Consider the following 17,141-nt stretch of genomic DNA (forward strand, 5'->3'; position numbering starts at 1 on the left):
GTGGCACAGTTGTGTATTTTTGTAACATATATGCAAATTACAAGGAGATAAACAGGGTCTGATAAGACAACAGGACATGCACCCAGCCCATAGTTGCAGCCACAGCTTCCAGTACACACAGAAACCACTCCACATTGTTTACCTGCCTTCTGCAGCTTTCACACCACTGTGCAAAGAACACTTGGGAGTGTATGCAGAAGCAAAAAGCCAAGATGCAAAGGGAAGTGTACATACATGGCACCACGGCGCGGGAGCGGTTCTTCGGCACGTTCTCCTCCTGCTGTGCCACGCTGCTCTCGTTGGGCTCAGCCTGGTAAGCACACAGAGCTTCCCACTCCTTCTCCAGACGGTTCTTGTTCTTCAGGTGATCTTCCATGTAGGACTGGAATGAAAAGAATACTGCATTAAGCAATGGCTTAGCTAGGCTGAAAGCTAAGCTTAAAGGATCTTTCTCAAAGCACGGGAATCCTGAGCTTTGGGGGAAAAAAACTGGCTCAGTTTTAAGGTTCATTTATTTACTTAATAGAGAGTTGACTTCAAGCTTATTTGTGCTATAAAAAATGAGAATGATAAAATGTACCAGTGCTAACAGAGAGGAAATTTATGAAACATCCAGTCACTGAGCTTTAGGAGAAAATAGTTTCTTCTTCAGTACCTAGAAAACATAAGCCCAAATGTCTTTTTCATCAGGCAATGGAAAAGAAACAAAATTCCATTAACAAAAATTACTACAAACAACAACTTCTGTCAAAACAAAGGATTTTACAACCAATTTTCAAGCACATATGCATGTCACAACAGTGATAGAAATATTGAAAAGAATAAAAAAACTGCCAGGCTGAACTATTGTGGCCAAGCATTGGGTCATCAGAAACTCATCTTGCAGATGAACAGGCACAGAGAGGGCCTTCAACTGAGGAGGTGTTGTTAATTAATATTAATATATGTTGTTAAGGATTGTACATTGCATTCAGTTAACAGTATTGGGAAAAGCATCACCAAAGAAAACTGTGGCAGGATTATGGGCCTCAAAGTATCTTGGTGCTGATCTTAAGCTTTTGCAGATTTCCTCTGGCTAGAGCTCCAGCAGTGGATAGGAATTCAGCTCCAAAGATTTGAGAAAAGTGAACCAAAACCCTTTTCCTTCACCCTATGGATCAGAAATAATCCAAGTAGGTGAGGGGAGGAGAGCAGAAAGAAGGAGGAGCGGGGAAACCCAGAAGTCTTCCTTTCCCTTTAATATGAAAATTAAGATAGTGACCACCTGATACTTTAAGCCTGCTTATACAGGCTCATTACCTTACATCTTCTACAGCAAGCAAGAAACATCTTACTTTACACCCTGTTCATATTTGTAAATCAAACTCCATATTGCCTGTACTAGGTAGGTTGAAATTAACATTCCTAAACAGATTTAAAAAGGACTGTTCAGGAGACAGGCTCAGGGTGGGGTCAATAGCAAAGCTTCTTGCCCAAACATCAGGTATTGCTGGAACTAATACAGCCCAATCTATAGCAAACCTTGTCTAGAAAAAGCTCCCAGAAAGGATTCGCTGCAAAGTACAAAAAGGACTTTAATTGCTTCGAAAACCCTTTCCATTGCCAATCTTTCTGATGTTGAATTGTTCTTCCTAAATGTGCTTTAAAGAAGAAAAGCCCTTGTGCCCTCTCTACAGGTTTAACAGAAGGTGTAAAAAGCTTGCAGCTTGTCCTCTGCCAAACAGGAGCTCTGCAAATCTGTTGTGCCACTGTGCTTCCCACCTGGCTGGCAGGGCAGGATACAGCTCCCTGTTGCAGCTTGAACAGTTTTTTGATGACAAAGAGCCCCTGACACACAGCTTTGTTTGGTGCAGGGTTTGTCGGGCGCTGTCTTTACATGAGGTTTGTAAATCAAACCTGGTACTGAAAAACCAATTCAAGAAGCGACGCTTCAGAAGGGATGTCTTTAAGGACACAGAAAGATATTGCATTAGAAGAAAGGTTTCTAAAGGAGGTAAAAAATAGTGGTGGCCTAGATACAATCAAAACACCTACTGTGTGATTGCTTTTCCTCTATAATGAAGGAAGAAGCATTGCAGTGGACAGAGCTGTGACCTGACAGACGTGGAGCTGGGAGAGTGGCGTGGCCCCGGTTTGTGTCAGGGTGTGGGTCTGGGAACACGTTCCCAGCATTAACTTGCAAGTTAACAGGAGGAAACCATCCTCTAATAGTTTATTTATCCTTGTCAAAAGGCTGTTGCTACTGGCAAAGGAGGGAGGCTAAAGATCCTATTCTTTTCTCCCAGCAATTCTGTGCCTGGCTATGTATACTGAAGTCATAGGGGAAAAAGAAAAAAAAAAAGAAGAATAATTCCTCCAGAGCAGAGACTTGCTGGTATATAAGAATTTTTATGAGGCAAAGGGAAAAAATAGCAAAATCTTACAATACCACAGAGCCAAGACTGCTGGCTTCAGAGCAGCTGTTTAGCATGCAGCAGAGATCAGGCAGTCAAGGACCAGCCTGTAGCATCTTCCCATTTTAAACCACAGTTTTATAATCTGATTCATTTTGACATGCCCATCACCAATGTCCCACAGACTTCAGGGACATTTTATGCAGATATACAGATCTGCCAACACTGAATCTCTCCAAAATCCTGGTAGACCCACAAAGGGAAGGAAAAGGGCCATGAACATTTGATTCCTAAGGCAGAACTGAATGTAGTAAGGAGCTTTCTGTTGACTCCAGCTTGTGTCTCTGATGATTTCAAGAATTGTATTTTAAAAAGAAATTTAATTTCCTTTTTAAATCATCAAATCTGTCACAGTTAAGGTAAAGTTTACAGTTAAGGTAAATTGACTGCTTTTATTGCACATGAACTTTCAAATAACTCAATGTTCTTTAAAAGTTATTACTTTTACCTTCATTTTTCGGGTAATCTTGAGTGTAAAGATACATGAATTTTCAAATGGAAACACACACAAATCTTTACTTTAACCAACCAATTGTGGTTTCAATTGCTACATCACATGGATGAGATTCACAGAGCACTTCCTGACAGACCTTGACAAGGTGTTTGACTATTTGAATGGACCCATGGAAGGCTCTGCCCAACATGGACATCTGCTTTACACACTTTTTTAAAAAGCTGCTGAGGAAGAAGCTTGCTTTAAAACATTCAGGAGCCAGACAATTCCCTCAGAGTTAAGTAATCTTTCATTTACAGTCCTTCAGAGCCCCAACGCTCATCCCCACTTTGCTAAACAGAAGCTTAGTGATTTTGAAACATTCCCTTGGGAGCTGCTAGATGTACATTAAATTGAGTGGAACTTCTGATATTTTAGAGATTGTATGTCTACTCAAATCCACTCCTTAATTAGGATGTTTTGATGAGACATTCTGCAATGTTTGCCTGGTGCAAAAGAAATTCATTACCAAAGTGTCAAACACGAACATGATTGTCCTTGTCCCAGAGCAGCAGGTAAAATAAATAGAGGTTGTCACCACTGTTATTGCAATGCTCCTCAAGCCTGCTGAAAAAAGCAGAGGTCTAGCCTCACCAATATGGGCACAACAAGGCAAATCCTGTAATCCCAAGTATATGCTATTATTTAAACAAACACCATCTGCTTGCACAGGTCTTCTGATGCACCTTAAATTCCATTAACCTTAGTTTTCCTTCCACAGGGCCTGACCTGTGAGGACAATTGGTAGCCCAGTCCCTACTTTCTCTTGTTTAGACAGAGGAGATATTCTTGCTGCCAAACATGCTGTGGGGATGAGGAGGATGTCCTGATGTAATGAGGACAGAGTGGATGCATTATAAAATCCATTATTCCTGTGTGAGACCTGCCAGTTGTAAGGCAAAAGGGGAGCTTTCAGCAAGAGGATGAAAAGCTGTCCCAGGGACAATGAATGGGCTGAAGAGACACTGCCAGTGGCACATATTAAGACAGATTTTATGTGCCTGAACACAGGCACAAAGACAGAGCACAGTGGGCTGGTTTGGCTTTGGTAGAACATGGCTTTGTTAGAGCTTCCTGTGTGCTCAGCTGATGTTGTAATAGGGTGTCAAACTACTTTGGTTTTCCTTATTTTTTTCTCTACTCTTTTGTCAAGGGTGTCCAACACATGCCCTGTGACTAAATAAGGTTAAAAATAAAACTATTAAATTCTAATTGACTGGTCAATCTTTAAATCATAGAATCACTTAGGTTGGAAAAGTCTCTCAGATCATCAAGTCCAACTGCCAAGTCCACCACTAAGCCATGTTCATCAGTACCACATCTATATGTCTTTTAAATACCTCCAGAGATAGTGGTGACCCTACCACTGTCCTAGGTAGCCTGTTCCAGTGCTTGCCAGGCCTTTTGGTGAGGAAATTTTCACCAATCTAAACCTCCTCTGGCACAACTTGAGGCCACTTCCTCTTCTCCTATCACTTTTTACTTGGTTGAAGAGACACAGTACTTTCTTCAGAGATAGTATGGTTTGCATCTGTCAAGATATTTGTTTTAAAAATTCCTGTTTTATTAGCTGAAATTCAATTGCCACAATTATTTCTGACAACATACTTCCAATACAGTACTTGAGTAGAAACCCTTCCCATGACTGAGGATGCATCTTTCAGTGAAAACATGTGCAGCTCTCAAATTGACAGACCTTGACAGGTCTAATCGAATTTCAAATGTCAGCTGAAGATGTGGATGTGAAATTATCTTAATCCTTGTGAATGGTGACTGCTCAAACCCACACTGTTCACCCAACAGTGTGGGAATCACTGCTTTCAAACTGCTGCTGCTTTTTCCAGAGATGCAGAGGGCCAGGCAGTGCTGTTGTGCTTCCCAGGCTTCCTCAGAAGGAGGAGAGGAAATTCAAGAGGAATTTGTCTTAGCTATTATATAGCAAATTATGCAGAAAAAGACTGTACTTGAAAACATTTGTTTTGTATTCTTGTCAGTTAATTTAAATAATGTGGTTTTTTGCCTTTGTTCCCTGCTAACTCATGGCTTGTATCACTCTGGCCCAGGATGCCCCAGAATTCTTGCTACTCTGCTTGAACTTCTTTGTGTTCTTTAGTACACATTGCATTGACTACATGTAAGAGGAATACTTTTCTGCATAAATCCAATTTGCTTTTAACAACACATATGGTTTTGTCCTTCCATTTTCTGGCTTAATACCTTATCATTAGTGGCTTCACAGTAAATTTCTCTGTTCCCACTCATATTACTCACAGTGCTATAGAATTCAGAGACAGAAGCAGCCTATCTGATTACTTGCTTCCAGGTCTTCAAATAATGTCATTTCTTGTACTTCACTAGGATTTTTCTAACATTTGGCTGTTCTGTATCTAAAGAAGAAGCCCAAAGCACAGTTCATTACTATTTCTTGGGACTCTGACTGTTCTGAACTATACATTGTATACCTGAAAATACACCAATATTTTTAATAAGGAACACTAGTGCTCATTTGAGATTTTTTAATAGGGATGTCAACAACATTGCTTTTCTATTTCAAACTTAATTTGCTACTCATTTTCAGCAAGCCACGTATTTCAACTTTAGTCTGTTTGCTCAGAATATTCCTGTTCTCCACAATTTCTGCTTGTATATATTCCAGTGTCTTCACAGATCATGAATTAATGGATCTATGCAAATTATAGATATGTCTTCTTGAGACTCTTTTCTTCAAAGATAATGTCTTTGTTGTATGTGTTTTCAGGTTTAACACTTTCAAACTTTTGAACTACTCCTCTGCCATCACATCTGTGCAGAACTTTAGATTGTGATGAAAGTCATTGTCACTTCCACTCATTTCCACACCATTATTTAAAAAGTTCAATATAACTGGATCTAAGAGCAATTCCTGTGCTCTGCCAGACACTCCTAGACATAGCATTCAATCATTACTTTTTGTATATCAACCTTTTGCCTCATTTCAATCCACATAACTGTCCTCTAAAAAACTGGCATTATTTTTTCAATTAACTATTCATGAGACAGTGTCACGACTTTATTAAAATTTGTATGTATAGCATGCATTGTTTTCACTCCCAACTACTGGGTTTTGTAGTTTTATTTAAATAAAAAGCAATCAGGTTTGTCCAGGCAAGAATTGCTCTTTAGAAAATTATGCATATTCTTACTCATTGTTCAACTATCCAATGGAAAGGGTGAAGGAGATTAGCAAACACACAAAGGAAAGACTCCAGCCTTCCCCATCCTCTTAAATGACACCCTTACTTTTATTTTCCTTTTATGCCCTTGAAAAATCTCTCTCTAGATAATCAGCAACTCCTTTTTTAATATGTGCTCCATTATTTTCTAGGACTGGAGTCTAGAGTCAGGGAATAGCAACAGAAAAGTTCATTTCTCTTCTCTGTTCCTGCTCTCCACTCCTCTTTACAAAATTATTAGTTTATTCTTCTATTTTGGCGCACACAAACTTGCCCAGAGCTGATAAAATAAAGTCCCCTGAGATCAGAGTCACTATTACAACTCTGAGCCATATTCAGATCCTGCAGAGCACCACAATGTTTTTTCTACGCTTTTTAAGCATTTCTCACTTCCCACCAGTTTCAGAGTAACACTGAAGTGACTCTGGGGTCTTGCTTGCAGAAGATCAGTCTTTCTCCCTGAGCTGCCCTGGTGCACAGACAAAAGGCTGGGATCTCACCCCACGTTTCCATGAAGAAACTTCCAGTGGTGCTGAAACGTGGGAGCAGAGCCAAACTATGCCCATGCTCTCCTACTTTTCTTCCTAGCAAAGCAAACCTTAAATAAATAGAGGATGCACTATCTCAACCAATTTCAGTCTTTCCATCAACTAGCATGTTAAGAAAATAATTTTTTGCCAATAGTTAGTTGTTCCATGGAAGTCCCACAATTGTTTCTGGTGCTCTAATCCAACCAACCCCCAATAATGCAGAGTCTGTAACTGGTACTAAGACCAGCTCCATCTCTGAAGATTCAATCTATAAATGTTAGTGATACCAGCTTTAATCTTAAATATCAAGTTCTCAATATTAACTGAAAAGAAGTGTGACTTTATAGGGGGTAGTTATATTTGGCTTATACAGACACATAAAATGAAAAACTCTGTTGTGGCAGCTCATTGTCAGTATCTCACAGAACTTGTATCTGGAAGAAATCTCAGTAAATTAACATCTGGCTATAAAGTCTCACATGCTCTCAATCCTGGGGAGTGTACTGCATCCCTACTTTACTGGAACCAGGATTTCATCACCTGATTAGTCAGTCATCTCAGGTTAAAAGCTCCTTTCTCTCTTCTAACTTGTCCTGTGCTATCTCAGATCTCCTGCTTACAGTAACCACAAATGAAAAAATATGGGAAATAAAAACTTGGGAATTTGTATTTTCTCTTGCAAAAGACACTGAGAAATTATTTTTCCTCCTCCATTTGCAGCCATATTACTACCATGACATATTTTGATCTAATAGTTCTTGTATTTCTCAGGACATGATTACACCAGTGAAAAAAATAGTTTTGAGGCTTTTCAGTTAGAAAAATACTATGGAGCTCTCCTTGTAATTTGGCATGAAACACTACTAATATCATACATAATGTGGTAGGTGATGAAGGAAAACTTAAAAAAAAAGCCAGAGGGAGGCAATTCACTGACAAAGCAACTATTCAGTGTGGTTGAGAATAATATCCCTAGATTGCTTCAAATAGGTTGTATTATTCAGAAATAATTTAACTTCCATGGTGATACCAGCCAACAATAAAAATGACATTCCATAGTTTCAGTTTCATATTTTTAGATGTAAAGCTCATTGTAGACACCTAAGCATGCACACAGAGAGCAGCTGTATTTTCAGCATGCCATCTTAAATAATGTTAAATTTTTGTCCCTGGTTTGCTAGAGAAGTATCACTCTGCACAAGCAGTGCAAGGCATTTTCTACCAGACTGGACCAGTGTGAAACTATGGCAAGAAAGGCTGTAATTCACAAGCATGTTAGATGGCGACCTATGTTCTGTTTGCCTAAATTAATATACCCTTGATGCAGTGTACATCACCATCTCTCCTTCTCCTAATGCTCTGATAATAGAGTTTTGTAACTTGTAAAAGGATTACTTCAATCCAATCAGCAGGTGCTGGGATCAGTGTGTGTCACACAAACACTTGCTAATCCCTTTTCTTACAGCTCCCAGCTGCCAAAGGTGTTCAATGAAATCCCAGGGAAATGGATGGATACGACCTGGCCTGGACTGACACAGGTTGTCATCTCTGGAGGAGATCTTGGCAAATACACGTGCTGCTAAGAATTGCTTCAGCTGGAATGGTGGAGGCACGTATACTTTCAAAAAGAAATGCAGCTATGAAGTTAAACATTTTAAAAATGGAATGCTTAATTATGAAATATTTACTTTACCTGGCTCTCTAAATATAGCAGAAGATAAAAGAAATTCACTCCACAAGGAATCCCTTCTTAAGGAATATCAGCTACTTAATGGTGTCTTCTAGGTCTTAAAATACAACCACCCTCATCTCCTCCTCCTTACCCCCTTTTTGAAATCTAAATTATGCCTCTGAATTTTCACCTCTGCAATTACTTTGCTTTAAATAAACCTCCACAAAAAAGGGAAGATGATTGCCATAAAAGGAATATAATTTACTCCCTTACAATCCCTGCATTTCTATAGCTCCTTCTTGTCCAACTGTCTGAAAGTGCTCACATTTCTCCTGCAGGGGAGGCAAGTATCACTGCTGCTTCACAGATGGGAAATGGAAGGGCTCAAACATTGAAATTAATTTCCCAGGGTCACAGAATATACTCCTGAAACACTAATTTTTGCAGGAATATTCTTGACAGCTGTTTTTTAACCCCATGATCATGTTTATAGACATGGCTGAAAGTCAGGACACCTTAATGAATCCATATCTGAGAACATTTTTGTAATTACAAGTATACCAAATGTCTGACTGTGATGGAATTAATACAGATTTTGGGTTGGGGATTTTGTTTGGAAGTATGTGGTTTAAGTGTCTGGTGAGTACATAAATTTATGCACATGCTGAATGATGTTTATGCAAATACATGCCAAGGTAAATAATATATATGTAAAAGATGAATTATCCAAAAGCATTTTTTAAATTTTCTGTACTTCTTACAGTAGATTTCACTACAAAAATCTTAAATAATAAATAGCCTTCACAAAAAGGAACAATATTACTTAAAAAAATTAAGGTCTAAACCTCTTAGCCAATTACTGCTATTTCACAGCATGGGATATGTTGTGACATTTTGTAAAACCAAAAATAAATCCAAAACAAGAAAAAACTCAGCCCAAACCTCCCCATTAAAGACAGCTCTGCAGTACAGGAACTGGCACCAAGGAGAGTGTCAGCTGAATTCATCAACTGAGACATTTTGGGAAGCATTTCTGGTAGCTTTGTTAAAATGTAAAAGCACAAGCATGTAAAAACTAGCTAGAAAACTGAACAAAAATATACAAATCAAGTCCTTTGACTCTTTGTGATAAATATTGACACCCAACACCATTCTCACAGCAAACTGCTATTTTCTTCTTACACATTAAATCAATTTTTCTAATGATCCCTTCTCACTTCATTTTTTACTAATATTTTAACACCATACCACAATCCAAGACATATTTGTGATTCATTTATATGTCTGTTGTGTGTCTGAAATGAAAACTTTTAAAATATATTACTGCACACTAATTACCTGGCTGAAAACACAAAACCAAATTCCCTGGCTTCGTCTCACAGCTCTGCTAACTCAATTAAGCATCTAAATTTGGGTTCCCTGTTGGATACTGTATTTCCAAATTTAAATTTTAATGAATTACGGTCTGTGTTTCTTTTCAGAGCACTTGTATAGTCATCTTCCTTTACTATATATATAAAAATTACCAAGAGATAAATAAAGAATTCTGAAAACATCATGTTTAAAAATAATCCTCTCTTCAAGCGTGGTCAAGTTCTACAGAGATAATGAGACCAGTAAAACCCAGGCAACCATGACCAAGTATATCCAAGTGATACAGAACATGATGTGATTTATAGATAGTCTGGAAAAATATCACTATGTTAAACACTGGCCATCTTGAGGACAGACAGGAAAAGATTTCTTTTACAGATATAATCCCCCCGCTAAAGCAAAGGGATAAGTACTTACATACTGCTATTCTTAAAAGAGTGAATAAAAGTCAAAAAGGGCTTCTCCAGGAAAAAATAATAACCCATAAAGGAAAGCCCCTCTGCCTTTCTGGGATTTTTTTTTTTTTTTTGGTGGTGGGGTGAGGTAAGATATCAAACACAGAGTTTGTACCTTAACACACACAGAGGTTGTAGAAAATTGAGAACATGCAATATGAAATCCAAGAAGTCTTGCAATTCATGCTATACCCACAGCCTAGAGGCAGGCTATGCACATAAGCACAAGTGACCATCAGGTTACCTGGGAGAAAAAGCAGGAAAGGAACAGACTGGATAATCAGCCTTTTCCTTAGAAATCTCCTGTAACAGAGACCAGACACTTCAAACTCCACAATCATCTTCAATGATCACATCCTTGCACTCAGGACCATTTTGGAACCATGGAAATTCCATGTTTGCACAAAGAGAAGCAACACAATTAGTGAACTGCCAGTCCCATGGATGCCGAGCAAACCCAGTGCAATAGTAGAAACAACAAGCTTGACTATAGAAGACAGCTCAGAAAGCAGATGGAATGAAAAACTGATTTCTAAATGGTTGGACTTGATATTGGAGGTCTCTTCCAACCTAAATTATTTGATAACAGTAGGAAATGAAGAAACTCTTTTTTCACAGAAGTCCTTTCAGGCCTTAAAAGAGATGACTGTGGGAGAAGACACTTCTGCCCTACCCCTTCCATGTCACACTCACAGCCACATTGAAACAACATGCAGTAGGAGAATAAGCAATGCTGGCTGTGAGCAAGATGCAGCTGGCATCTGCCCAGCTCCCAAATCTGGAGGAAGTGTCCCATTTTTCAGGTAACCTTTTATCTATGCACCATGGGATTTCCGACCAACGCTGGCCTAGCTCAGTGATTCTCAAATATTTTTCTCATGAAAGCATTCAAAAGGGATTGTGAAGTGATGGTAGAAAAGCTTTAGAAGTGCATAAGCTGAAGACATCCTGCCTACTCCTGGGACTCTTGGGTTTCCATGGAAGCCAGTAAAGAATAACACTTTAAAGAAGTTTGAGGAACGCTGGTCTAATCCACAGATGAAAACATTTGAAGTGACAGAGGGCAAAATAAGAACAAAGGAAAAACAATGTGAAAGAGGACAGAAGAAGAAGCCAAGAACATACTCTAGAGGTCAATAAAGAAGTGAAATGATGAAAGAAGACGCTATACTGCAAAGGAAGAAAGTCAGAAAAACAAAAACCAGAACACGGCTAAATGCTATGGGAAGAAGCAAATTCTGGTCATAATGATAGGTCCCAACATTTCTTTGCATGCTGTTTCTTTTCCTTGGAACCTTTCCCTTCAACTGCTGAACAAGGAGAATACATTGAGGGGGTGACAGCAGTAGTTTTGAGTAGACAGTAAAAGTACAGCTGACTGTAAAACAGAAAGAAAAAGAACCTAAAATGTGGTGCATGCGCATGATTGCTTAAGATTTAGCAGATTGGGCTTGAAGAAAACTGTAATCAATTCAGAAGAGACTCCAAAAATGTGTGGAAGGCATCCTTTTCCATCATACTGTTATTTACTATAGACTGCACATCCTCTGGTTTTTGCAAGCTTTTTCAATATGTATTTAATATCTTTCAGTCAGCTCTCCAAATATGGGATATTTTGCTCTCAGATAATAAGGTGAAAACTAAACTTGGCAGAATGAAATCTGACAAACCCAAGTCCAGAATTCCTTTATAATCTCACGTCTTAAAAAAGTGTAATGAGTGACAAAGAAGGGCAAAAGTATTGTCCTTCAATACAATCCTTTTTCTGTTAAAGCCAATAGGATGAGTTGTGAGAGCTCAGCACAGGGACACCAGGGAATGGGGGTCTACTCCTGGCTCTGTTTCCAACCTTAAGGTTTGTCTTGGTCAACATGCTTCCCTGTCTGAGCCTGAGTTTCCTGGACTAAAATGACAGGATAATGATAGAGACCTTCAAAAAGAGCTTTGACTCTACTGATCTGAAGTAGTATATAAGCATTGGCTTATTATTATTTGATTATTAAAGTGAGTTGAAAGGATCCTAGTGGCTTTAATCAACATTTCTTTTATCAGGCCCCAGAATCCTACCTGAAGGACAATGTTCTCAAAATTCAGTTATGAGGACACACATATGCTAAAAGTCAAATGCTGGTGGATACCCTCAGATACCACAGAGTATTCTTGATACTTGAACTTCTTGGTTCTTGAACTTCAAATGAAACAAAAGCCATTTATGGGCTTCCAGAAGAAGTACTGCATTAGGCACCATTAGTACATTTACTACAGCAACTGGACACTACCATGATGTTTTCAATCAAAATGGTCCAATGCAAACCAAGACACCAAAAGGTGAAAGAAGGCAATAAAAAATGAAGAAAGCACTTTTCTCAGGCAGGCATTACACACACACACACCTGAGAAGCAGCAGGACACCCCTCTGCTGTGAGCCAGCACTGCCCTGGGCATCTTAGCTTGCTGTGGTTAATAAACCCAACCCTTCCAGGTGCCTTCCCCAGCAGCAGATAAAGCATTAGATAAACTGCTGCATCAGAAATACTCCTGCATTTAGAAAAGCTTTGGGTTTGGATTCTGCATTAGCTTCATCCTTGAAAAATTTCATCTTTTAAGTCCACCACAGCCTACCACACTAGCATGGTGGCTGTCTCTTAATATCACAGTCTACAGGGTTTGTTATGATTCTTACAGGTTAAGAAGCACCCTTGATGCCTTTGGCCTAACACATAATTATAATGCATACAAAACATGATTTTATAATGAAAATGCTTCTCTGGCTATCATTACTGCATGCAATTTACCAACTTACATTTACATGTTATAAATTACCAATTTACATTTAAGCTAAAATTCCTTTGGAATTATCTGATAAATGAAGTGAATGCCCACTTCAGGACATGTCCTGCTGCAACAGTATTCCCTCTGCAAGACTGCTCCAAGGAATCTTGTAGGACTACAGATAAAAGGGTAGTTCTGCAACCTGCAGCTTTTGGGGTGAGCCCAGTGAAGCTCTACGTGCTCTACACAGAGGTAAAGCTTGGAGTAATCTCATGGTAGAGCAGGTACACGAGGGTTTGTTGTGTTGGTGGTACTTCTACACACAGTCCATCTACTCATGCAAATAATGTCTTAAAGCATTTAAATTATCTCTATCTATTCTACTGGTAAAATTTGTCACTGGCAAAGACATGTGACATCTTTTCCATTAGCTTTTCTCTGTAATGTGACACAGGCAGATTAAAAGGGTTCTTTAACATACATCTCCTGCAGTACTGATGTGGCTGAGACCACTGCAAATTAAATTTTATAAATTATCACTGCTGTGCTTTTCACCATTTATGTCACTATATATTCACAATTTCCTCATCTCAAGGAGCACAAACAGCCTTGTCAGCTTCACTTATACACTGCTGTAAGAGACAAAAATTGCAAATATTGCAAGGAAAAGTTTTAAAATTTAAAATGCTAAAAAATTTTTCCATTAACACAAAACAGTTGTATATATTGTATGTCTGCTCCCAAATATTTATCTATACCTATAGAGGATACTATTGCAGTTCATGGCATTTGTACACAAGCACACATGTGGGTATGAAGCACCCACCACTGAAGAGTCATCTCAAGCCACATGATACTAAAACCAATATACAAACCCTAAAAATATACCAGTATTTAAAGGCATAAGAAGGCCTAAATAAACATGAAGTAACACTGTGTCATAAATATAACACCAAGATCCAGGGCCTGATTCTGCCTGGGCTCCCACCCGCTAATCACTCGTCTGCAGACACAGCCGTGGGTGCAATTTCAGCTCTCAGATTTTCCTGCTGTAGCTTTTCTCCCCTTGTTATCTCAGCAGACATCTTCACTTTGGTGAGATGGATATTGAGCTACCATCCTGCTGCACATTCTAGGAATATGCACACAGCAAGCAGCTCGGCATCAGCTCACACATGAACAGCCTTAACTCCCATAAAATATTCATTCATTTAAAAAATATTTGCACCCTGCTGTCAAACTTAGACAAATTCATACTGAGCCTCAGAAAATAGCTGTTTTAATGGTAAATGATGTTCCAGAAACCTCTTTCAGGCTAAACACTCTAGTCAAAATTATTTTAATAAGAAAGATTAACAATTTCAACATTAGCTGCTAATCCCCTTTCATTTGAAACTGTGCTGATAAAATTCTTTGCTTGTCATTCAAATAGTAAGTAATAATTATAGATTTGGGGCCTCCATCTCTTGCTTCATTAATAGTAAATTGCATGGAAGTCTGAAGCATAAAGTCAGCTTTGATACATCTCAAAATGCAATTTCCATAGCTTTCCTTAGCTATGTACAATTAATTACAGAGTTAATAAGGGGAATATGTTAATGAAAGGGAAATTATTCACTCAGACCACCTGGTCTTATCAAATTTCTTTAATATGTTTCCTTCTTTCTGTGAATTTGCATGACAGCAAGAACACAAATCATGGTGTGCATTGCTAGTCCTTTAGTATTTTTATTTGCAACCAGCTAAAGTCCACTTAAATTAAATACAGAAAGAATGAAAGAAGTAGTCAGTAGTAAATAACTGACTGCATTTGTTTTCTCAAGTTCATTACCTTTATAATTTTAAAATAAAATTGCTTAAACAGCTTTATAATTACCAGACTCTCTTCAATGCTGAAGTACAAATATAATGCATCCAAAAAGGAGACATTGTCATTTTAATTTTCTTTAAAGAAATGTGCTGCATGTGCACGTATTTAATAAATGATGTACAGAAATGTGCTTCAATTCACTGCAGTGTGACAGCTACTAGAGCTTAGTTGCTATGTGCAGTGGAGTTTTTGGATGTTCATGGGAATATTTTAGTTGCTCCAAACAGCCCAGTTAGAAGGTGGCAAACCTTCACATAAATCATCTTAAAAATAACACAGTTGTGATACATAGTTAGAGAAATATTTTTTAAAGATGGGTCAAATCCAGAAACCAACCATCTTTAACAAACCTCGATGGATTTACTACTGAGCAGGCAGAGGACAAAAACATTTGAGGACCTGGACATCAACCCTCATAATGATTCCAGGAAGAAAAAGGCCAGAGAATAATTCCTAGAGCAATGGCAGGTTGTGTTTGGAGGAGGTGATGCTTGTGGGCAGTTTATCACCCCTCCCTCCTATTCTTAGTTCAATGCAAAGGTCCAACATACAGCCAGCAACAAGAGGCAGCTCATAATTCTCCCTTGCTATGAATAGGGTTTTCTTGGCCAGCTTGGCAACCTAAAGCAGCATTAGCTCATGAGTTTAGGAGAAGAGGATAAGGGAGACATGACAGCATTGAGGGAGAGCTGCCAACTAAAAAAAAAAAAAAAAAAAGTAAGATATTACTCTGGTCTGAAACAAAAGGACAGTTACATAAAGAAGACAAACTCAGTAAAATTATTCTTTTATAAAGACATACTGGAGGGGTAAGGATGTAATATTTCAGGGTGGAATACTTTACCTGGTTTTGACCACAAAGTAAACCAGTCCTCTTTTATTGAACAGCAAATACTATGTCATCCACTTCCAAGCAAACTTCACAGATTATTTTAATGTTTATCTCCTTATTTAAAAATGTTTCCACAGCTGCGTCGTGGGTGCATATGCAAAATTTGATCATCACAGGAGCATTTTGTCTGTGTCCTACACATCAAATTTTCCAAATACCACCCAAATTCTGTTACCTTACTCAGAAAACACTGCCAAATTATGGTCTAATCCCAAAAGGAGTTGCAGAAAGCAAAGTACAAGTTTTTTTAATCTTGCCCTGAAGAACTTTGTTGAGTCAGTGGAGGGACTGAATTGTCTTCATAACAAATAACCAGGCCACGTTCAATAACTTTTGCTGGCATGGCCCACACAAAGAGAAAGAGCTCTCCAAAATTTCACTGGGAGTTCTTCTGGGCATCCTAAACTGCAACTGGCACAGCAGTGCAAAAACACAGTGCCAATATTATGTCTCTTTGGAAGTTATGAAGCAAGTCCCACTTTCACCCTGAACTCTTACACATTTTGAGGAGCTCTGAAGCTGGAGTCCCATTTACCACATGTCATTTGATCTTAGCAGTGTGCCATGTCTAGCAACCCATGTGAGTAATTTCTTTACCTCACAGTGAGTCAAAACTCACCACCTGCTCATATCTGAACCCTGCCACCAGCTCAGAAATACTCTGTAACATATATTATCATCTTGGGTCTTTTGCCTGAGAAGTCTTCCTGAACTGCCCTCTTTCTAGTATCCTTCTAAACAGGCATATCCAGCTGCTAAATCCAAAATATTATTATTTGTTCTATCTGCTACAATGAGCTATCAAGGATTTAATGCATGATGTGAGTGTGCACAATAGGAAAAATACAGCGAGAGCACTTCATTACTGAGGATGCATTTGAAGCCAAAAGACAAGATGTCCCAGATAAATATTCATCTCCAGGAGACCCCACAGTTCATGAGACTCTCAGAAGCAGCTGAGTGTCCAGTAACATTCCTTGTCTTCAAGCTGATCTATCAAAACTCAGATAATTTTCATTAAATGCCCATCTATTGCTACTTGCTACAGCTGATACTTGCCTTGCCTTGACATTACCTGGATGTCCTCTAGAAATGCAAGAAAGCTGGGTGAAACAGAAAATGTCCAGATAGCCACCAAGATTTGTTTCAGCCAAGAAAATGATCATTTCTTTTTCCTTGGTGCACACAGTTGCATAACCTAGTTTTGTGTCACATATTTCTCCCAATGTAACACTTTTAAAATCAGTAATCTAGAATATTAAGAGAAATGTTTTCTTCATCTTTCTACTAAAAGCCCTAGGGAATGATGTAAGTTGGATAAAAGTGTTCAACCAAAGCAGCTTAAACAAAGCTGGAATAACCACTTTACAGTCAAATGACAGAGTAAGATGTAGTCACAGAAATTTGGTGAGTTATTT

The 17,141-nt window shown here is 38.6% G+C and overlaps 1 protein-coding gene across 1 annotated transcript in view; it reads right to left on the reverse strand.

Annotated features, from left to right (window-relative positions):
• Nucleotides 1-17,141, reverse strand: part of PTPRN2 (protein tyrosine phosphatase receptor type N2) — a 634,421-nt gene that overhangs the window by 62,209 nt on the left and 555,071 nt on the right. The window contains exon 15 of the mRNA XM_054274266.1: nt 235-382. Within this exon, the coding sequence (XP_054130241.1) occupies nt 235-382 (148 nt within the window). The remainder of the gene's footprint in view (nt 1-234; nt 383-17,141) is intronic.

This window comes from Melozone crissalis, unplaced genomic scaffold, assembly GCF_028551555.1.
Source record: "Melozone crissalis strain CALT ecotype California unplaced genomic scaffold, PUWL_Pcris_2 ptg000016l_1, whole genome shotgun sequence".
Taxonomy (NCBI): Eukaryota; Metazoa; Chordata; class Aves; order Passeriformes; family Passerellidae; genus Melozone; species Melozone crissalis.